Source organism: Pleurodeles waltl, chromosome 3_1, assembly GCF_031143425.1.
Source record: "Pleurodeles waltl isolate 20211129_DDA chromosome 3_1, aPleWal1.hap1.20221129, whole genome shotgun sequence".
Classification (NCBI taxonomy): Eukaryota; Metazoa; Chordata; class Amphibia; order Caudata; family Salamandridae; genus Pleurodeles; species Pleurodeles waltl.
In genome coordinates, this window is record NC_090440.1 from 1,897,815,102 (window position 1) to 1,897,838,743 (window position 23,642).

The window sequence follows — 23,642 nt, forward strand, 5'->3', positions numbered from 1 at the left end:
TGTATCAGCACAACTTTGTTTTGGGACAGAAGTAAAATGGTTGCATTTTTTAAAAACGTCCCCATATAAACTCTGATCCAAAACCTAAAAACAGTTGTCATTTTCTAGCTAAGATGAACAGTGCAAACATACCCCCTTGGACTACTCCCAACCGCACACATCATAGGTGACATCCCAAATGGCATAATTGATGGCATCACTAGTTATCCCATCACTATTGACAGACATCATAATTGACATTGCTACCTACACAACTAAACCCGCCAGAATCACACATTGACTTTACCAGCAAGCTGTAGAAACCAGCCGGAAATGACCTCATTACTGTCTTGAGTAGATTGTGAAATGTTGATGTGCTCAGAACACATGTCAGTGGTGTTTAGCCAACTCTGTGTGCAGGGATTGGTGAGATCAATGCCCTGACTTCTACTATTGATTGGTCAAGACCTTCCACTATGCTCAGTCTGCTGTGGGTGTCTGGCTTTCACTTACATCTTACACTTATCCCTCGTACTTAAAAACCCAGTAAGCATAGTGATGTTTAGATGCAGTGCTTGGCCCAGGTTGGGGCCTACAAGTAAGAAACACTATTTGTTAAAGACCTTTGCTCGTGTCCATTGAGCTCTAGATGCAGGCCAAACTCCACTTTTTAACCACAGTGTGTACTGAGTGCCCTGGCTGTTTAATAGTTCCATTGAAGTTATTGATGATTAAATGTATGTTGTCATTGGTTCTAAGAGTTTGTAAGCATTACACAGAGAAGTAATTATGGTTGGAATCCTAACCATAACAGTTGCATTTCAGTTGTTTACTTTTTTGCTTTATAACCAGTAAAGTTTCTTCAGATGTTGTTTTCTTTCTCTCTTCCTCTTTCCTCGCTTTCTCTCTCTTCCTCTCTTTCTCTCTTTTTTTCCTCTTTCTCTCTTTAGAGGAAAAGTTATAGTTTTTTAAAAAGCAAATTTTCTCTTCTGAGTAAAGAACTATTCATTCCTGGTAAGAAATATATTTCAGTTTAGTTTTATGTTTTTAAATGTTTTTGTTAAGACTCCACTCTTTTATTTTTATTTTTTTAACTGCATCACACAGTCAGTGAATATTCATGGGTCCATCAGTGGCTGCAATAAAGCACTGCTCCCTGTTGGGTTCTGTGGACCATTAGTCTCAAATTGACACATTTTGTATTTCAAAGTCAGGATCACCCATCCATAATTGCCTTCTTCCTCCTCTCTGTACCACCCAGGGATGGTGCAATAGCCCTCTTAAGACTTCTGGTGTGTTTCCTGTGATGTAGGTTCTACAACTACTTGTGGTCCTCTCAACATCTAATAGTGGCCTTCAACAAAATTTAACAGCCAGGGCTAGCTGGTTTGCCTCAGATTCACTGATACTAAAATGGTTGATGGAAAAGAATGCTCCCACGTCTGATAAGAGAATTATTTAGAAAAGTAATTAACACTGGTTTTTCCATGTATTCTCATTTGAGTCAATTTATAAATTACCATTACAAAAGATTAAGGGCCTCATTACAAACCTGGCTTTCTGACAGCCAGCCTGACAGCCCCGTGGGGAGGTGACCACTGTGGAGCCCTATTACATCTTTTCCACAGGGCTGACTGTCGGGAACCTCCATATTTGGAGGTTTCCTCCGGTCAGCCCCGCGGAAACAGTGTGGCGTCATTGGCCTTGGCTCCGAGGCCAATCCTGTCGCACAGAGGGGGCCTCCATTGCCCTCGGAATGTGTACTGTCTGCCGTAGCAGACAGTGTGCATTGTGAGTGGTGGGGTGGTTGTTTGCTGGGTGGGTACGACGCCATGAAAAGGCTTGAGGAAAGGGGACAGGTGATCAGCACGGCCCTGCTGAACTCACTGCCTCTGTGGCTGATCACGACCCCAACCACCGCCACCCCATCGGGCACCATGTTCCGGCAGTGGCTGAGGTCCGATCACCAGGGTCGTAATCTGGCAGTTGGACCGCCAAGAGTGCAGAGGTCCAACTGCCACCACGAGTCTGGCGGTCTTAAGACGGCCAGCCTCCTAATGAGGCCCTAAATCATCAAAGCCTGACGCCTTGTTTTTAATATTTCAAAGTACTAGGTGGATTTGCACGAAGTTAATGTTTGTTGAATTAATTTCATCAGTTTCTGTTATACACAGCACAAAAGGTCTTATTGAGCTCAAATTTGGAAACATTACATTTAAATTACCCCTAATAACTGGCCCCCAATCTGCTCCATATTTAAAATGAAGAATCTTACTTGGATGAATTAAGCATTTGCAAAAGTTCGTGGAGGTTTATTAAACTGTACCAGAGTTACTAGCAAATCAAAAAATCTATTTCCAAGGGAAGTCTCAACTTAAGCAGTACTACAGCCAGTTTCTCTGTAACAGACACGGTAGTGTGACCCAGTTGAGCCATTGAATAGATGTCAATAAAAAGGCCATGATTCTAATGAAGACCTCTTTTTAGCTTTCATAATAGTTTTTTTGTTCACAACCTTTTAGGTATGCGATAGATGACGTTCCCTTTTCCATTCCGGCAGTCTCAGACATCAATGACCTCAGCAATGTCATCAACAAACTCCTGGAAGCACAAAATGGTGAGGACTGTTTCTTGCAATTTTTGCCTCTTGAATGTTGTGTTGCTGTTTCTCCCCTGAATATGCCTTGAAACGGACACCGTTTTGTTAAGTAGTTGACCTTGTCTGAGCAGTTCAGCCCGAGGACTAAAATGATGAACTCAAATATAGAAATGCTAGCCTATTGCAGTTAAATAAATTACATTCAGACGCTAAATTACTCCGAGATCAAATCTTTTGTGAAAATGTGATCGGCCCAAAGTGGCCAGGCAATCAGGATGGGACATTTAAACCACCTTATTGGGTTGACGATTTGTGATCGAAAAAAGCCATCAGTCTTATGAGTGCTCTCACCGAGCTCAAGAAAAGGAGACTATTTTCCGTGGCCATGATGGACAATAGTCCTGTGGCACCCCCTTTGTTAATATATAGATGTGGCTTCAACCGGCACCTGTTATTTTGTCCAAAATTCGGAAAGTTGAGAGATTTTTTTTATAACGCTCCTGAAAGCTCGAAGGTTAAAAAACTTAATCAATTTTATTTTGTTTCCTGGCCCTTTCAAAACTTTGTAAACAATCTAGTTGTCTACTTTTGGCTGAATTCCTGGAAGATGAGACATTGGGCCCTGGCAGAATTAAAGTTAATCTGGGCCTGTATGTACCAGTGAGGCTGTGCCTAACTAAAAAAAGCCTTACCTTAGGCCATAGCTGCAAATATACATGACCGGTAACTATATATCATGGTCCAGTAATGCAACAGATGTTTCTGAAACATAATAAACAATCTGTAGCGTAGCCACCAAAACAGTGAGACCATGGTTACCCGTTAAGTATTGTTGATATTATATAATTATTTTGAGATAGTAGCTTGAAAAAAGTGTGCGTTTTCAAACAGGAACATGCTTTTCTTTTGAAAATAAGGTAAATAACTCCTACACTAGTTGTTTCTCTGTAGTAATGAAAAGAAAATGTTGAATTATGTTAAGAAGGTTGGGTTTAAGTCAAGATATTTTTTTATTGAGCTTGGCACATTCTGTCTATAGTGACAATATATGTGAGAGGTTTTTAAGGCCTTGTTTGCAAGTTACAGCCTATTGAGCGCCATGATTGCAATTAGAATGTGCAGGTTTGTTTTCCATCCATAATGAAGATGCTGATTAAACAAAGAGGGAAATGAAATCGGACTGTAAATAGGCCTCATTATCGTGAAATCCCAAATTGATTGTGATGTCCTATCTGTGAATTAGTTAAAATAATTCAGAGTAATGATACAATTCCTGTAGAATATGGGTTTCAAAACCTCAGTTTGCCTGAAATAAAAGCAGGCAAATGTGGAACATGAGGGTGGAGATATATGCCTATATATGCACACACAAAACCAAAACACATGTATACACAGATCCATACACAAGTTATGGTTTAATATTCAGAATAGAAAAACATTGCCTTAAAAATGCATAGAAACTCCCATAAACATGTGATGTTGAGGCTGAAGGGGCGTTGTAGTTACACTGCAAAACCTAAAGCACATGGTAATGTCATGTTAACATTAGTGGCTACCTGTGTTTTTTTTCTCTGCGGACCCTGAAAGACCTCTGTGGATTGAAAATGGATTACTCCATAATTTCTTTGAACTGCGTGGCTGACACTGACCCGTGGGTGAACACCAGCCGCCAGCCCTTCTAAAAATTACCCAACCCTGCCCTAAGCCCTAAAACCAGACCCCATCATGACACCACGGTCCCCAACCCTTCTAAAAAAAAGTACCTGATCCGTGCCTTAAGCCCTAAAACCGGACCCCAGCGCAACGCCTCCCTCGACCTTGAGCCCTTCTAAACACTACCCGACCTCTGCCCTAAAACCAAACCCAAGCAGGACACCCCTTCCCCCATGCCCTTATAAAAAATAAAAAAAATACCCCTCCCCTGAATCCTAAAACAGTACCCTCCCTACCCCACTCCGCCCTGAGCGCTAAAGCAGTCTCCCCCACCCCAAGCCCAAAAAACGCCACCCTGTCCTAAAACAGTTCCCCCGCTCCAAGCCCTAAAACTGTCCCTGGTCCCTGCCCTACATCCATCCCCCGACCTTGCCTCCTGCCCCAAAACCGTCCCCTGCTGTGAGCCCCTAAACCGTGTCCCCCCCCCCCCGTGAGCCCTAAAACCATCCCCCACTGTGAGCCCTAAAACTGCCCCTTCGCCAAGCCCTAAAACAGTACCTCCCCACTCCATTCCCTAACACCATCCCCACCCCTCCCTAAAACTATACCCCCCCCCCCACCGCCCAAGCCCTAAAACCATATCCCCTGCCCAATCCCCTTTACCTCCCTCTCCATAAGGAAGGGCCAGCTCCTCTGAGGCGTGGCGCAGGTTGTTCAGAGGAAACAGAAGAATCTCTCTGTTTCGTCTAACGAGGCTGATAGCCTTTATCTCTGTTACCACGCATAGCCCTTACCATTCAGACCTTTTCATGATAATTTGTTGTAATGTATGCGTGTTAAAGGCTATTTGTGGTTAACAGCTGCGTTTTAATGGCTGCTTTCCTCTCAGCATTGTCCTGTTGAATTCAGATTAACCACTGACACATTTCTTGATCGTCCCATCTCAACATCTTCGACAAGAACATTCCAGTGATACAAATTTAGTTTCTGCGAAAATAGGGGTCAGAATTCGACTATACACATATTTTATTGTCTGTAACATAATCTGAAGTAAGTCCCTTGGGCTCAAAACTCTTATTACAAACATATACCAGAACCTTCGCAACCCACCAAAAATAGGCTCACGATCCACAGTTGGGAAACGCTGGGTCAAAGCAGTTGGATGTCTTGTTTAATCCCCCCTTATGCAATGTCTGTCATGAAAAACCATGCTAGGTTTTGCTAAGTTTAAAACATCCTTTACCCAGGAAACTCCAGACTGCCATTACCTACAACATAATGTTTTTAAACATGAGTTCTATAGAATTACCGAATAGGTTAAGCTTATCCTAATTTGTACTATTACGTTATTTTTGCTAGATTTAATGGCATTTTTTTTCTCCAAAATGTGTTCTAAGGGTAGTCTCTGTATGCATGTTGATCATCCACAGTGATCTTGGCGGGATATATTTTGAATCCTACATGGAAAACACGCTGGCCCGTTAAGACGGTTCCCATGGAACGCACTCTTCTTTTTATTTTATTTAGTTGACTCACTGGTACCTATATCTTGCCCTGCGTTAGTGCGCCCTTTCTTCTTGGTTATTTATTGTTGTCTGTGATAGGCTACTGGCTTCTACTCTGTTTCTTTAAGCCAAAACCGCTTCAGGCATACATTGAAAACCTTCTAGTACTGGAGATTTGACTTCCTTTGTAACTGACCCTTACCACCACCCCACTTGTCTGAGTTATTTTTTTGGCCTGGCAAGGGAATTGCGTTGCTTTCTCCTTGACGACCGTCTGTCTGAGTGAGTCCTCTTTATGTCCTGATTTGTTAAACCATTCCCAACTCGACAAGCACCCTCCATTTAATTTGCTTTTCCCAGTAGTACCACCATTGCAAGTCCACAGCCAGTTAATGTTTTATGATCCAACCCAAATATTTCAGGCAGTGCAACACACATTTTAGCTGTCTTAGAAGGAGTAGCACAAGGTGCACCACTACGATATTAACCTGCAAAGAGGTACTACGTCACATGAAGTCTGACATTTGTCTCCTTCCTCTTTTTATGCCACAGCGGACCACAAGCACATCGAATTCGATTTCCTCATCAGTGGCCAGTTCCTGCGGATGTCGCTGGCCAAGCATATGGATATTGAGGGCATCTCAACGGTAGGTAGTCTTCAGTTTCAGCAGAGTGGTGAGGCTCCTTGACAGGTTAATTGGCAGCAAAAGCCTACCTATCCCAGTGTACCACTCTGGTGTTGTCCTTAATGGGCAGTATCAAAGTGGTCCAGCCAGATATTGAATTAGATAACGCATTCTTATTTTTCAAATATGTTTCTATCAAAAAATGCTGTTGCTATGTCTCAGTTGCTGCTTCATTTTAATTAAAAACTATCACATACATGCAACGATGGTTTATGGTTTTCAGAATTCCATTTTTATATATTTCCACCAGCTTTTTTATTTACAATGTTTTTGTTTTATTCCTCACCCATCTTCTTTCACCTTTCTGGATGATATTTGTTATTTACTCTATTGCCTCCTGAAGTTTTAACTCTCCGTGCTCTCTCAATCTAAATTGTATATTTTCTCCCTGGAGGTGCCTAGGTTTCCATTTGCACTTAGTATTACTATTGATCGAAGTATTTTTTATTATGCACTGTCTAAATGCAAACAATTCTATACACAGCAAAGCATAAAACTACCAGTGTTCATTGTGTCTCTCATTAGAATTATAAATTGATGTTTAGTAGGAGAATGACGGATACTGGAAAGGAAAATATTACTTACTCTACAAACATCTGTTTGGGGTGTGTAGTGCTATTGATCACATGATTTGTATATTCCTGGCATCTAGTGATAGACTTAGATTTTTCAAGTTATTTTTTTCTTCACAGAAGTTTTGAATCACAAGATACTGAGGGACTTCTTCCTTAGTCCACAATGTGCATGGGCACCAACTCCACTCTTAGATTTTGTTTTTTCACAGAGAGGGTGATAGTGGAGTTTAGAATAAGTATATGTGCTTGATGCATTGCAGTTACTTAATGTATATTGCAGTGAAAAGGACCTGCAGTCACTGCCAGCTTCTGCGGAGGAGGGAGAGTGCATGTGAATCTAGAGCACTACACACTGAACAAATGCTTCCAGTGTAAGTAACATTTTTAGTTCATAGCATGTATGGCTGTTGATAAACATGGTTTGCATCAACTGTAAAGCACTTTCCTGGTAGTGGCGGCTAGTAGGCAGATGAGGCAGATATTTGAAATAAAGTTATTTAAGTGGTTTGAACAACCATAGCTTCTTGACAAGCTAATCTGTTTACACAGTCAACCTTTATGAACATTGGTTTTGTTGACCAAGTTCTTACCGTGCAGATATCAGTTTTAATGTGTATAGTCTTTGTTTTAAGAGGTGCGATGAGTAATCATTTAGCATTGGCATCACAAGTTTGGATACATTTCACAATCCACCTTGCAATGTCTGCTTTTGAAATTGGCTGACCCTTACATGGTTTAGCATAAGCAACAAAAAGTTGATTAGTCTTATGGGAAACCTAGTCCTATCAATACAGTACGTGAGTACTTGTTTAACATCTAGAGTGTTTAACAGTCTCTCCGAGCAGAATCCTGGTTGTGTGAAAAAGAAGATAGCTCAATAGTCTGATTCAAATAGAAAGGTGAGTCTACGCTAGGTAAGAATTTGGGATTGGAGCGTAGGACTACTCCAGCCCTGAGTAGTCTGTGCTTGTAACTCGCTAATCAAGTCACACAAAAGTGTATGCTAGCTTTCTGTACAGATAAAAAGTAAGAAATGATGTCTTCTGCCCTAACACAGAAGGGCTGTAAATGCTTTGAGTTGCAGTAGTAGACAAAACACTTGTCCTTTGCAGCATAGCACGCACGTGTGATGGGTCTGCGTGCATCTTGCAATACTGTCATACACACTTTGGGTATCCTAAAACATAAGATCTCAGGCCTCTAAATTGAGCTATTTCGGTCTGGGTGCCTGGTTATGCCTTGCTTTTGAATGGGGAGGTCCATCTTCTGAAGTTTCTTGGGGGGACTGATGGACATTTCTAGTAACATTGAGTACCAAGGCTGTCTAGCCCACGTTGGTGTACTAGTATGATGGTCATGGAGACCTGCCTCATTTTTCCCACCACATATGGAATGAGTGGGAGAGGCGGAAAATCATAGGCAAATATCCCTGACTCATCCATAGTGCATTGCTGATGAACTGTTGTTGTGGGTACCAGAATGCAAAGTTTGAGCATTTTGTGCTATCTTAAGTGGTGAATAGGTCAATGGTTAGGGTCCCCATGCCTGAAAGTACCTTTGCAGAACCTGTGGATGGATTTCCTATTTGTGGTCTGTAAAATCGTTGTTGACCCATGGAAGCTGTTCTGCCAAGAGCTGGATACTGTGGCTAATTGCCCAGTGCCTGTTGTGTGAGGGCAGACAGTCAAGGGGAACGGTGCCCTCTTGATTTGTGCATAATACATCGCTGTCATGTTTTCTGCCTTCACAAGGATTACTTTGCTGCATGAAGGAATGAAAAACTGAGTGCTAGGTGTAGGAAAGCACCCTCTTTTTGGCGTGGTACCCTCACGTTTTGCCTGCTGTCAGTGTGTTTTGACTGTGTTCACTGGGATCCTGCTAACCAGGACCCCAGTGACTGTGCTCTCTCCCTCTAAATTTGTTTGCGTAGGACTTGGCACTCCCCACAATTGGCATACTGGTGCCCCAATATAAATCTCTAGTATATGTTACTTGGGTACCCAGGGCATTGGGGCACCGGGGATTACCCATGGGCTGCAGCATGTATTATGCAACCCTCGGAAGCCCATGCAAAATGTGTCTGCAGGCCGGCCATTGCAGCCTGCGTGAAAAGGTGCATGCACCCTTTCACTACAGGTCACTGTACCAGGTTACTGTAAGTCACACCTATGTTAGGCCATCCTAGCCCAGTGTGTGAGGGCACCCCTGCATGAGCAGAGGTCCCTCTATGAACTCCAGCTCCATTACACTGGACTTCATAAGTTCGGGGAAGTCATTTTACCCATGCACTGGACACAGGTCACTAGTTACCAGTATTGGTTGTATGTTTCCATGCACCCTGGGGGCTCCTTAGAGGACCCCCAGCTTTGCCCCTACTAGTCTTCTGGGGTTTTCTGGGCAGCCTGTGCTGCTGCCACCCCTCACACAGGTTTCTGCCCTCCTGCTGCTTGACCAGCTCAGGTAGGGAAAGGCAGAACACAGGATTTCCTCTGGGAGTGGGAGGTAACACCCTCTCCCTTGGAAATAGATGTTACATGGCTTGGGAGGGGTAGCCTCCCCAAGCCACCAGTATGCTTTGAAGGGCGCATTTGGTGCCCTCCATGCATAAACCGGGTTTGACCAGTCTAGGGACCTCCGGTCTCTGCTCTGGCACGAAACTGAACAATGGAAAGGGGAGTGACCACTCCCCTGTCTATCACCACCACAGGGGTGGTTCTCAGAGCGCCTCCAGGTGGCCACTTGATTCTTCTATCCTGAATCCAAGATGGGCAGAGGCCCCTGGGAGTATCTGCGTGGCCAGGTTAGGCAAGTAATGTCACAGCCCCCTCCTGACAGGTGGTCCAATCCCCCTACCTAGGCTATTTAGAACTCCCTCTCGGATGTGTCCCCAGATTCGATGTGCAAGATTCCAGCAGGACTCTTCTGCATCATTTACTTTATCTTCTGGCCACTGGGACTGCAACTGGACCCTCCAAGAACCGATAATCTGCAACTCCAGCGACGATTCCGCTCTGCGACATTGTTCTCTGGCTCCTTCCAGCAACTGCAGCATTTCCCTGGCTGTGCTTACTCTGAGGGCGACGAGTCTTCAGCCTGCACAAGAAGTGAGACGGAATCTCCCTTGGAGTCAAGGAGTTACTCTCCTGCATCCACAGGCACCAACTGTAACGACGATTGGCTGTGTGGATCCTCTCTTTTCCAGAACTGCGTGGATTCTGCTTCACATGTGGTGGTCTGGAGTGGTTCCTTTGGTCCTTTCTACCATCTCTCCAACTTGGGAGATGGTAAGCCCTTGCCTCTCCTTACAGGACCGTACACCTGTGCACTGCGACTCTTGCAGCTACCAAGGTTTGTTTGTTCCTCCTCCAAGGCATCTTAAGGTTCTGTATAGTCCCGGCCTCCAACACTCTTCCCTGCAAAGCACAGCCTCCTACCTGCTGCTCCAGTGACATGGCACTCCTATTGATGTAAGATGAGTGAGCCTCACTGTGACTCCTGTGCCTGCTCCCTGTGGGTCGCCTATGAGGGCTGCCTCTTCTTCTTGTGACTCTTCCAGCTGCTGAGGGTCTCCTCAGGCTCCCCTCCTTGGGTCGCGTCCGCTGGGCCTTGCTGGTCCTCTTCAGCCTTACAAAACCCTCTTCTCTGACTCTTGCATTTGCCAAGGCTTGTTTGTGGTTTCCCAGCATCACTGACTGACTGCATTGTGACTGATGACGTGGAACATCACTTGCATCACTTCTGGAACTCCTCTTCTGCTCCTGTGCTGCATTGCTGACTTTCTTCACCCACCATCGACCTGGTCCTGCATCCACTGAAGAGTTGGTAGTGGCATGAACTGGACTTGGTCCCCTTCCTTTTCAGGTCCTCTTATGTCAGGATCCACTTTTGGTTTCTTCAGGTCTTGCACAGTCCTTTTCCAAAGTTCTCCTGTGGGTTTGGGGAGAAACCAGGTACTTACCTCTTCTCTCCTGGTCGCTGGGGGTACCCTGGTACTTACATTTGGGCTCCCTAATTCCTCCAGCTCCCCTCTACTGATTCCACTTCTTGGATGGGGGACTGTCTTTCACAATCCACATACTTAGTATATGGTTTGGTCTTCCCCCAGGGCCTTTACTATTTGCTATGGTTTTTGCCATTTGCTATTGCTTTCTATGCTGATCACGGACTTCTGTTTGTGTACATAATAGTGTGTTTACTTACCTCCTATTGGAGTATTGCCTAGTCAGTATTTTAGTGTTTGTGTTACTATATTAACCCCTTCGCTGCCAGGCCTTTTCCCCTCAGGTGCCAAGCCTTTTTTTGGCTATTTGGGGCAGTTTGCGCTTAGGCCCTCATAACGTTTTGTCCACATAAGCTACCCACGCCAAATTTGCGTCCTTTTTTTTCCAACATCCTAGGGATTCTAGAGGTACCCAGACTTTGTGGGTTCCCCTGAAGGAGACCAAGAAATTAGACAAAATACAGTGAAAATTTCGTTTTTGTAAAAAAAAATGGAATAAAAGGGCTGCAGAAGAAGGCTTGTGGTTTTTCCCCTGAAAATGGCATCAACAAAGGGTTTGCTGTGCTAAAATCACCATCTTCCCAGCTTTCAGGAACAAGCAGACTTGAATCAGAAAAACAAATTTTTCAACACAGTTTTGGCATTTTACTGGGACATACCCCATTTTTACTATTTTTTGCGCTTTCAGCCTCCTTCCAGTTAGTGACAGAAATGGTTGTGAAACCAATGCTGGATCCCAGAAAGCTAAACATTTCTGAAAAGTAGACAAAATTCTGAATTCAGCAAGGGGTCATTTGTGTAGAAACAACAGCTGAAATAAAAAAATATTGAAATTGAGGTGAAAAAAACAGCCATTTTTCTCCACGTTTTACTCTGTAACTTTTTCCTGCAATGTCAGATTTTTGAAAGCAATATACTGTTACGTCTGCTGGACTCTTCTGGTTGCGGGATATATAGGGCTTGTAGGTTAATCAAGAACCCTAGGTACCCAGAGCCAATAAATGAGCTGCACCTTGCAATGGGTTTTCATTCGTTACCTGGTATACAGCAATTCATTTGCTGAAATATAAAAAGTGAAAAATAGGTATCAAGAAAACCTTTGTATTTCCAAAAAGGCCACAAGATAAGGTGTTGAGAAGCAGTGGTTATTTGCACATCTCTGAATTCTGGGGTGACCATACTAGCATATGAATTACAGGGCATTTCTCAAATAGACGTCTTTTTTACACACTGTCTTACATTTGGAAGGAAAAAATGTAGAGAAAGACAAGGGACAATAACACTTGTTTTGCTGTTCTGTGTTCCCCCAAGTCTCCCGATAAAAATGGTACCTCACTTGCGTGGGTAGGCCTAGCGCCCGCAACAGGATATGCCCCAAAACACGACGTGGACACATCACATTTTCAGAAAGAAAACAGAGCTGTTTTTTTACAAAGTGCCCAGCTGTGGATTTTGGCCTCTAGCTCAGCCGGCACCTGGGGAAACCTAGCAAACCTGCGCATTTTTGAAAACTAGACACCTAGGGGAATCCAAGATGGGGTTGACTTGTGGGACTCGAACCAGGTTCTGTTACCCAGAATCCTTTGCAAACCTCTAAATTTGGCCAAAAAAACACTTTTTCCTGTCATTTCGGTGACAGAAAGTTCTGGAATCTGAGAGGAGCCACAAATTTTCTTCCCCCCAGCGTTCCCCCAAGTCTCCCGATAAAAAATGGTATCTCACTTGTGTGGGTAGGCCTAGCGCCCGCGACAGGATATGCCCCAAAACACAAATTGGACACATCACATTTTCAGAAAGAAAACAGAGCTGTTTTTTACAAAGTGCTTAGCTGTGGATTTTAGCCTCTAGCTCAGCCAGCACCGGGGAAACCTAGCAAACCTGCACATTTTTGAAAACTAGACACCTAGGGGAATCCAAGATGGGGTGACTTGTGGGGCTCGGACCAGGTTCTGTTACCCAGAATCCTTTGCAAACCTCAAAATTTGGCTAAAAAAAACACGTTTTCCTCACATTTTGGTGACAGAAAGTGCCGGAATCAAAGAGGAACCACAAACTTCCTTCCACCCAGCGTTCCCCCAAGTCTCCTGATAAAAATGATACCTCACTTGTGTGGGTGGGCCAGGTGCCTGCAACAGAATAAGGCCAAAAACTTGTAGAGATAGAGGGGATAGAACAGCGAGTTGATAAGGACATATTCTTCTTTTATACATCTTTAGGCTGACTCTGCTTTGGGGACCCACACAAGTGAGGTGTCATTTTACTTTGGAGACTGAGGGGAACGCTGGGGAGTAGGAATTTTGTGCTGGAGCGGTGATCGTACAAACAAAAGTCAGGAAAATATGCTTTTTTTAAGCAAATTTTGCGGTTTGCAGAGGCGTCTGGGTAAGAAAATGTTTGGGGATCCACGCAAGCCACATCTCCCTGCACTCCTTGGGGTGTCTAGTATTAAAAAATGTCTGGGTTTGGTAGGTTTCCCTAGATGAAGGCCGCACCCAGGACCAAAAACATAGGTGGCCCCTCCCCCCCCAAACACAGGTACTTTTGTAATATATCATTTTGATGTGTCCACATACGTCTGTGATGTGCCAAACACTAAAATTATGAAAAGAAACGCACTTAGGTTATGTGAAAAAGACCCCTCACCCACCAACCAAGTTGGTGGCATACTTCATCATCGGGGTCCCACGTGAGACACCTAGCGTGTCTCAAGTGTGCTGCGACGCCTGATTACAGCGAAGCAGGTTTTGTCATTTGTACCACACATACTGGTTGGATTTAGCACGAGGGTGAGTGATGGTTCAGTAGATCAAATTTTATTAACAAGAGATTTCACAAAAGTGAAATAAACTGGTAATAACTGAAAGGCCAAAAAACTGAACCAATGACTCACAGCTCGTGAGCTGTAAATCCACGACAAGGCACCAACCGCTTTACAGTCCATTCACACACCTTTCATACATGACATGCACAAGACCATTCACGCCGCCAGCCACGGGCCCAGCACATTACAAGACTCGCATTGACAGACCGCGTCAGTCAAGGGCCCATCACTTTCATACGCCCACATGCCTGATACAGCAATCACACCAGCTGATGAGTGTGTGGACTGGCGTTTGGCTGGCACCGCCAGCCAAGCCCCACCCCAAGCACACCGCCAGCCAAGCCCCACCCCACGCACACCGCCAGCCAAGCCCCACCCCACGCACACCGCCAGCCAAGCACCATCCCACCCACAGCGCCAGCCAAGCGCCAGTCCACCCACAGCGCCAGCCAAGCGCCACCCCACGCACACCGCCAGCCAAGCGCCACCCCACGCACACCGCCAGCCAAGCGCCACCCCACGCACACCGCCAGCCAAGCGCCACCCCACGCACACCGCCAGCTAAGCGCCACCCTACGCTCACCGCCAGCTAAGCGCCACCCTACGCTCACCGCCAGCTAAGCGCCACCCTACGCTCACCGCCAGCTAAGCGCCACCCTACGCTCACCGCCAGCCAAGCCCCACCCCACGCACACCGCCAGCCAAGCGCCATCCCACGCACACCGCCAGCCATGCGCCACACCGCCAGCTAAGTGCCACCCCACACATACCATCCCTTTTTTTTTTTTTTAAACAACAAAGAAACCACTAATCATAAATAAGTACAAAACTACAAACACAAAAGCTCTAACTGAATACATGACTAATGCCAACCGTGAAACTGAACATATAAAAATATAAAACAGCAGTTTACGCTCACAGAATTTCCCAATAATTCTTCTGTGTGTGGTAGCTCCTGAGACAGCCACCCACACACAGCCCAGGATTTGAAGGATAATCAGGGCAGTACATCCTAGTCTCCTTCCTGATACCTCTTCGAGCACAGACTCTACATCTCTTAGCAGGAAAGTTTTTTTTGGGGCCGTGGGAGGAATGTGCTCAGCAAAGTGACGATCTTTCAATCTAGCCACATCCTCCACCACAGCTTCTCTAGGAACTCTTGCCTGTTCCAGCACAACAAGGCTAGCTATGATAGACTCCTGAAATTTCACAAATGTCATCCTTGACTCTGGAGAACTATCCTTGAACACAACAAAAGCATTAAAAGTTGCCAAGTGGAACAAGTGAACCGCTAATTTCTTATACCAAACATAAAACTTACGAGCAGCAGTGTAAGGTTCTAACCTCTGATCTACTCTATCAACACCACCCATGTGCTTATTATAGTCTAAGATGCACACAGGTTTGCGCACTTCGGCAACCTGACCCCAAACAGCCACAGGTGAAGTACTCTCATCATGGATGGTGCTTAGCATGTATACATCCCTCTTGTCTACAAATTTCAGAGCTAGCAGCTCATCATTCCGCAAGGCACTGCACTGTCCCTTCTCAAGTTTTTTTACAGACAAGCTCTCTTGGATAGCCTTTCCGATTAGAGCGGATTGTGCCACAAGCAACAGTGTCCACTCCGAACAACTCCTTGAACAACTGAACTCTAGTGTAGAAGTTATCTACATATAAATGGTGACCTTTGTTAAACAGTCGTCTACCAAGTTCCCACACAATTTTCTCACTAACTCCAAAAGTGGGTGGACAACCAGGGGGGTCAATATTGGAATCCCTACCAGTGTAGACCCGAAAATTATAAACATATCCTGTACTACTTTCAGACAGCATATACAATTTAATTCCATACCTTTCCCTCTTGCTAGGAATGTACTGCCTAAAAACCAAACGACCCTTGAACAGGACCAAAGACTCATCTACAGATATTTCTTTCCCAGGAACATAGATCTCTGAAAACCGATCTACCAAATGATCAAGGACAGGTCTAATCTTAAAAAGACGGTTAGAATCAGGATGATCTCGTGGCAAGGCTAAAGCATTATCTACAAAATGCAACATCCAAAGAAGAAGCTCATACCGGTTACAACTCATGATGGCAGGAAATATAGCAGTTGCCATCAAGGGACTAGTAGACCAATATGAAGACAGCGAGGGCTTCCTTATCAGCCCCATCAAAAAAGTTAAACCCAAGAACTTTTTCAACTCTTCCAGATTTGTGGGAATCCACCGGCTAGCTCTAGAGTGTGGCCTAAGTCTGGCAGCGTTGTCCCTCAAAAACTGCTCTGCATACAAATTAGTCTGCTCAACAATCTCTTCCAAAAATATATCGTCCATAAACAACTCAAAAAAGTTGACGGGCAAAAAGTTTTCCGTATTAACTCGACACCCTGGAAAACCAGTAAACGCAGGCAACTGTGGCTTCTCCATGTTTGGTGCAACACACGTGTCAGGTCTTCCAATGGGAAGCCTTTCAGCCGCTGGCTCCTGCACCATCGGTACATCACTGTCCTCCTCTAAAACAGGCCTTTCATCAGCACTGAGAGCAGCTTCATCATCAGATGATTCATCTCTGACAGAAAATTCACTTCCAGAATCCTGCACTTCCTCCTCTGCCTCAGATGCAGAGTCAGTCTCATATTCATGGTCAGAAGATGACTCAAAAAGCACACTAACAACCTGCTGAGCGGTCATCCTACGGCTAGCCATGATCCTTCCTACGAAAATTAACTGGACAAATACACCACCAACAACCAACACTTTGTAAGATAAGTAACAAAGTGTAGCTTTATCACTAAGAGTTATAAACTCAAAAACTATACTGCTCACTTGCCTGAAAAAGCTTGACTCACCAGCAACTACTCTGCACAGCCACAGCAATCACCAATGATATCCCACTGAAAAGAGAAAAAAAAAAAAGCAAATTAGACATAAGACAACACAATAATCGTGCATAAATCTAAGGACAATTTCACACACAATCCTGCATTCAGTACACCACCTACAAACATGTCATTCATGCATGGCAACAATACTCACTTGGAGTAAATTTATTTACTTACCTAAAACATGCAACTACGCAAACCGCAGGACAACTACTGCCAAAACTGCAACAAGCCACAGCAAAGTCAGCAAAAGCTTTGAACTAGAACAAAAAGGAGAAAAACTGTTATTATCATAAAAGCAAATACTTCGCCAGTTGACAAACACTCCGCCACCAACCATTTTTTAATTTTCCCTTGTGTCTAGTGTTCTCTGCTTGGGGGAAGATGGGCCTAAAAAAAAATAGGCCAATCTACCCCCCGGGGGGGGGGCAGAAATCGCCCAGATTACATTGCCCCCTTTGGGGGGGCGACCCTTGCCCAAGGGGCCACACCCCCACACAAAGCACACACACACACACACATATAGTATCCCTGGCGCTATGGGGATTCTGCCCCCCTTGGGGGCAGAAAGGCCTAAAAAAAATAGGCCTATCTGCCCCCAAGAGGGGCAGAACTACCCAATAATACATACGGGCCTCTGGGGGCGACCCTTGCCCAAGGGGCCGCCCCCAACACAAAAAAAAAAAACAACAATAAAATCCCTGGTGTCTACTGGCTTTCTGCCCCAGATCGGCCTAAAAATAAGGCCACAAGGGGGGCAGAAATGAAGAAAAATACATTTGCCCCCAAAGGGGAGCGACCCTTGCCCAAGGGGTCGCTCCCCCACACTATAAACACACACACATACAGAAATCCCTGGTGTCTAGTGGGTATTCCTGCTGCCCGATCGCATCGCGATCGGGCAGCAGGAATGCTCAAAGAGACATCGAGGGAAAGGAAAACCCTTTCCTTTCCCTCGATGCCTCTTTCAGAGGCATCCCCCCCCCCCCGCACGAAGGTGAAAAACTCACCTTCTTCTTATCAGCGCGCGATCGCGCGCTGACGTCATGGGGTGAGGGTGAAAGGGGAAGGTATTCCCCTTTCAGCCCTGGCCTGGAGGGGTGGGGGGGCGGCCCTCGGGGGAAGCGCTAGCGCTTCCCCCGGCGGCCAGTCCCAGGACGTAATGGTTACGTCCATGGCGCCACACGGGCGCTGCCATGGACGTAACCATTACGTCCATGGCGGGGAAGGGGTTAAAGTACATTTATTTTTGTAACACTGTGTAGTTCTTTAATGTGTGTAAGTACTGTGTGACTGTAGTGGTATTGCATAAGCTCTGCAAGTCACCTAGATAAGTCTTTGCTGCTCATCCACAGCTACCTCTAGAGAGCCCTGGCTTCCTAGACACTGTCTACAACTCACTAATAGGGGATACCTGGACCTGGTATAAGGTGATAACACCATAGGTGCTCACCACACACCAGGCCAGCTTCCTCCACGAATAGCTTATTGACCCCAGGCAGCTGACCTGCCTTCTCCATTGAAGAGGGTTCCAGGTTCCCATGGACAGTCAGATCTCCCAGATGTGCACCCAAATCTATGATTCATCAGCCTACAGTGATTGTCACCTGTGAAAGAGGGTCCAAAAAAGGCCTGTCTAGTAACAGATTGTTGCGTTGCACCATTGCAGAGAGCTCAGAGTGCTGGCCTTTATCAACACTAGATCTTCCCATTGACCTTCTGCTTGAAACCACTGAATCGCGCAGCTCTGTTATAGGGGCTTGGCATGCGGTACTAGTACAATGCAAGATGCTGTCATACAGAGCAACTCATTCCAGTTCTTCAAGTTAATGGTTGAGTAGACTGTAAATAGGCAGCCTGTTGAAATGCCATGACTCTCTACCTATCACAGCTTTTAGGATTGATCCTAGAAATGGTTGACTCTGCTGAAGTGTTTGTGGGAATTCTTTGCGTTTACAGTAAACCCCAAACTGTGTAGAATTAAAGGTGTCCGAGTATGTGCTAGACGTTTCTGTCTGCTGCTGTTCTTGAGCTGCTAGTCATCGGGGTAAGGAAAGATGTTGATGTCTGCTTTCCGCACACGTGCCACCATCACCACTAGGCATTGGAAGCCCAAAGAGTAATACTTTTAACTGGTAGTGCTGTCTACTTAACCACGAGCCTGAGGTACTGCTGATGGGCAGGGAAGATAGGTATTTGGAAGTAGGTGTTCTGGAGGTACATTCAATGTCATGGAGTCTCCCTGTGGAAGCAACGCATGATGATCTTGAAACTACTCCGACAAGATAAATTGATTGAGGGGGCTGAGGTCTAGAATGGGCTGTAAAGTTCTCTCCTTTATTGTGAAAAGGAAGTACATTAAATACACAACCTTTCCACATTCATGTAGGGTACTGGATTATGGCACCCTTTTTGCAAGGAGCACTTAAACTTCCTCTTGTAAGAGAGGAAGGTGGTACTGACTGAGTGCATGCTAACATAATGGTATGTTGGGTGGACGGGTTAGGATATTCTATTTAGTAGACCTGAAGGATTACTGCTAGGGATCATTAATCTGAAGTGATTTCCACCCACTGAGAGTGGAAATCCTTTATTCTTCCCTGATACATGTGTGGTTGATATGTGTTGCCTCTGCCTGCTGCTCTGGGGTAACTCCTACCAGACTGGTGGTCATGAAGAGCCTTGTTGCTGTCATTGGGACATTTGCAGCTGTGTAGCCCCTTACTCCTTTCCTGGGTGTTGCCTCCTAAAGGTCAGCCTTGAAGCGTTGTATTGTAGTGTCTCCGTGGGTGTTGCAGTCTCTGTATCCTTTTTAAATTTTGTCTAACGTCTAATCCACCTGTGGTCCAAAAATATGTTCTCCTTCGAATGGGATGTTGAGGAGGTATTGTTGAACCTCCAGTTTAAAGCCTGAGATGCAAAGTCAAGAAGCATGTTTATGGAGGCAGTGTCCACAGCATTTAGGGCAGCGCGAAGATTGGCGTATGAGATAATTTTCCCCTCTACATCCAGCTACTCACATTTTCTTGTGGGCATCAGGGAGTTGCTGTATAAGTGCATCCATCTTCTCCCTGTGAAACCTGTTGTACCATGATAGTAACATGACTGAATGGCAATATGTCACTGCATAGTAGCCCCTACTGCACCTCAAGTACTAGCAGCGTCTACAAGTTTCCTTTCCTCATTGTTGCTACAGGGAAACTGTGGAATAGACCTCTTCTGTTTATTATAGCCACTGTAATCCATCAGTATTAGAACGCTTTATAAATTTTATTTCATGTTTCCCTTACCCATAGGGGCTGCCTGGATCTCAAAAAGAATGTAGTGACTCCTCAAGGGATTCAAGTGGAAGATGGAGTGGTGGCAGTGGTGAATCTGGCCTTGGTGGTGAAGGGAATGTTGGTGTGTGTATGGCCTTGGTGGTGCATGCCTGTGTGGGTAGGTCGTGGAAGAGGACTTGTTTCATCCGTGCTTTTCTTGTGCACTTGTGTTGAAGTGTCTTATAGTCAAGTACCTCCTTGAAAGTCATCCTCCACTTTTTAGAAATAGGAGAGAGCATGGAAACTGGCCCTAACTGAGATAAGTTTGCTAAATTCTCCATGTTTCGGGATGAATAAACAGATGCTTTTACCTGGTTTTTAATTCTTCCTGAAGTCTCAAGGATGGGAGCGTAGGTGCTTTCGTTGGTCTGCGCCAAGAGGGATTTCAGCTTTAGCTTTGAGTCCAACATAGTCTAGGCAAATTTCATCTCCAAAGGTGGATGCTCAGTGCCTTTAAGCCAATAAGATGTTAGGGTGGGGGTTGGTTCCAAGCCCCTTAGTGGATGGTGTCTCTACTCCGAACCTTTGTATCAGTGCCAACCGGAGCCCAAGGGCAATGGTGAATCAGAAGCCGTTTTCTTGGCCGGTACTGGTCTCAAAGCATCACTTCCTCGGGCCAAGTGCTCTGGCATTTACAGGTGGTACACACACACACCATGGTGTTTTCTAGGTGCGGGGTACTGCTGACTTTGATTCAAATGATGTGCCCCTTCTTTCTCAGAAGCACTCGAAGACGCTGTCTCTGAACTGGGTTTACGCTGGGCTGCTGGTGTGGCAGAGGTTTCCACCTACTCTTTGTCAACCTCATGGGGGTCCTGTTCTCTGAAAACGTCTGAAGTGCCCAGTATCTTTCTGTCTGGCAATGCACCATCGTCTTGCTCTGGAAGAGACAAGAATTGCATGTCAACTCCTCGTGATCAAGAGAGACCGAGGTTACAGACCTCCTGGTGACTGGCCCACCGATACTTAGTATTACAGTGGAGCAAAATCAGAACATAGTGTGCTCCATCTGCCGACATTCTCCAAGGCCAAATCCTCGGTAATAGAAAGAGGTAGAAGTGGGCGCCGTGCAGCCAGTTAACCTGATTGTTCTCTTTCACCGAAACTGACAGAGTAAAACTGAGCTTGAAGTCACAGCAAGTGATTGCATTGGTGTTAGAACTGTTGCTCATCACGTCCTTAGCCAATAGTGGGGAAAAAACTGTCAAAGGGTGGCGACCGTGCCTGTGCGCATTGTCGACTGAGGAAAGAGTTTCTAAGTATCCTGTGATTAGAAACTTTTTTGAAGAAAAACAACTTGTAATGTCTGAACCCACCACGGCAGAAGCACGCAGTGCATGTGGATCTACAGCGACACATGCAACATATTTCATTTACATTCCCATGCCAAGGATGTGCAAGCAAACAAAGGATATTCTCAAAAGAAGTTCATGATTGGATTGTTTTTGGAACAGCTTTTCATAAGTAAATGGTTTATGGTATTGAACGCCATTAAGTATTAAAATCTTAATTATAAATGCTGTAAATTGGAAGTCTAGAAGTCCGTTTGTAGCTGAATAAGTGTATGCAAAAACAGAAATGGTAATTTTTTAACTCTGTTTTGCAGTGCTGTGGGGGGTAACTTAGCACAACGCAAAGCTGATTTTTTTGTTGTGCTTAATACTGTAGTTTTTATTGACTACTAATTCTGGCAGTGTGTCACCGGGTGATAGTAATTTACAGAGGGACACAAAAAAGTGAAGTATGAAAGCTGGGATTAGAACTCACGTTTCTTAGATAGACAACACTTGCGCTATTAGTCTATTTGGTTCTACACGCCTGATATTGTCTGGAAATCCTATTTTGCTTTGTCTGGTAGAACTGAAAGGAGTATGTTGTGGAAAATAGACTAAAGTGGTATACAGAGATAAATGTGGTAGCTTTTCAATGTTTTCCCCTCTGTTTACCTCTAACTTTGCCCCAGCATGTGGAATGGGACTGGAGCCTTAGGCCATTGATGCTTTTCTTCTTACACCTGCAGGAAAATGTGGTGGAAATAGAGTATGTAGAGAAATGCACTGCACCACAGCCAGAGGAATGCATGTTCCATGATGATTGGATCAGCTCAGTAGAGGCCACTGAGGAATGGTAAGTGATACTTATTCTTTCTCTCACAACCATTTGAAGAGTTCGTTTTCACTTCCACCGCTGTTCTTGTTGGCTGTCCTGTGGGGAGCAATGTTTAATATCTTTGCTTATTTCAATTCAGTTGTCCTCACACCTTGCCCTTATACTGTTTTTCTGGACACCCCGAGGAGCACAGTGTTCTGGCGTTTCTCCAGCATGATTGTTGATGGTCTCGCAGCCCAGTCTCCCAGCTCTTAGGTTCTTAAAATACCAAAAAACATAATCCTATTCAGCATCTTGACCTGCCTTTTAAATGCGTTATTATTCATTTTTACCGGTGGGACATGACATTTGGGAACAATCCACCTGGAATAGAGTCTGCTGACTGCTTTTCAGTCCAACCTGCTAGATTCTGGGAAACATGTCAAGGCTCACATTTGCCCCAAAACTCTTAACACCTAAACGGTCTGTAAGACACTCAACCACCATTCATATTCACAGCAAGCTGTTGGTATTTCTGATGCGGTCTCCAAAATTTATAACTACTGTGTAGGAAAACTGTCAATTCAGTTAAGGACACAGAGGTGAGGATTATGCCTTTCACCTTCCTTTTATTCTCCAACAGCAGTCAATAGTAAACAGAAAAAACATTTCCCAGGAACAGTGGGAAAACAGTTGTCCCGCAAGTTCAAATTATCCAGATGACATTCCATGAACTTATCTTCCTCCGTGCAGCATTAACCCGCCTTTATACTGTCATTGGGTCTACTCCTGCTTTTGTTCAGTACGGTATAAAATGGGAAACTAAATCAATGGTCTTAACCTACAATAATTGCAATTGTCATAGCAACATGTCAACAAGCATTTGCAGTGCGATGGGGCTCATGTTTGCTTGACTTAGAGCTATTAGCGCTGTAAATTCCTAACTGGACGTTTCTTGCCACATAAATTGAAAATGAAAAGTCAAGCAGTTGACATAAGCAAGTCAGTTGAAAGCGTCATAGCCACCATCAGCGTGAGCCTGAGCGTTATTGGCTCCCTGCTTGAATGTCTAGGAAGAATCGTGGCTGGGATAAAAGGCAAACCGGAGGGGGGGGGCATCATACACTGTAACAGGAGAAAGTGTGACGTAGTGTGATGGCCAACAAAAATGTTCACTTTAATGAAATCGCCTGGGAGGGAACTCAGCAGACAAAGGAAGGAAATTTCACAAAATGCACCTATAAAAATGAAGCAAGAGTGGGAGTGGTTAAAAGCCCACAGAGCGATTACAACAGACCATAGTGCTTGCGCGCTCGACCCTAAAAACAATCATCACATTACAACATATACATCTACAGTATCATTCTGTCTCAATACAGTATTGCATGAAACCCAAGTCCCATTATTTACTCTCAATGGTATTATTGGGAGGGTTGCGTACTTCTTCTGTCTGTGTTGAGTTGGTTGGATAATCCTTGCCTCTGTGTCTTTTAATAGAATTTAAAGCTTTCCTTCACAATAGCCAGGA

General features: G+C 44.8%; 1 protein-coding gene across 1 annotated transcript in view; it reads left to right on the plus strand.

Annotated features, from left to right (window-relative positions):
- The window catches only part of WDR12 (WD repeat domain 12), a 247,164-nt gene that overhangs the window by 30,033 nt on the left and 193,489 nt on the right, over positions 1 to 23,642 (plus strand). The window contains exons 2-4 of the mRNA XM_069226036.1: positions 2,502 to 2,596; positions 6,289 to 6,383; positions 22,047 to 22,153. Coding sequence (XP_069082137.1) covers positions 2,502 to 2,596; positions 6,289 to 6,383; positions 22,047 to 22,153 — 297 coding nt within the window. The remainder of the gene's footprint in view (positions 1 to 2,501; positions 2,597 to 6,288; positions 6,384 to 22,046; positions 22,154 to 23,642) is intronic.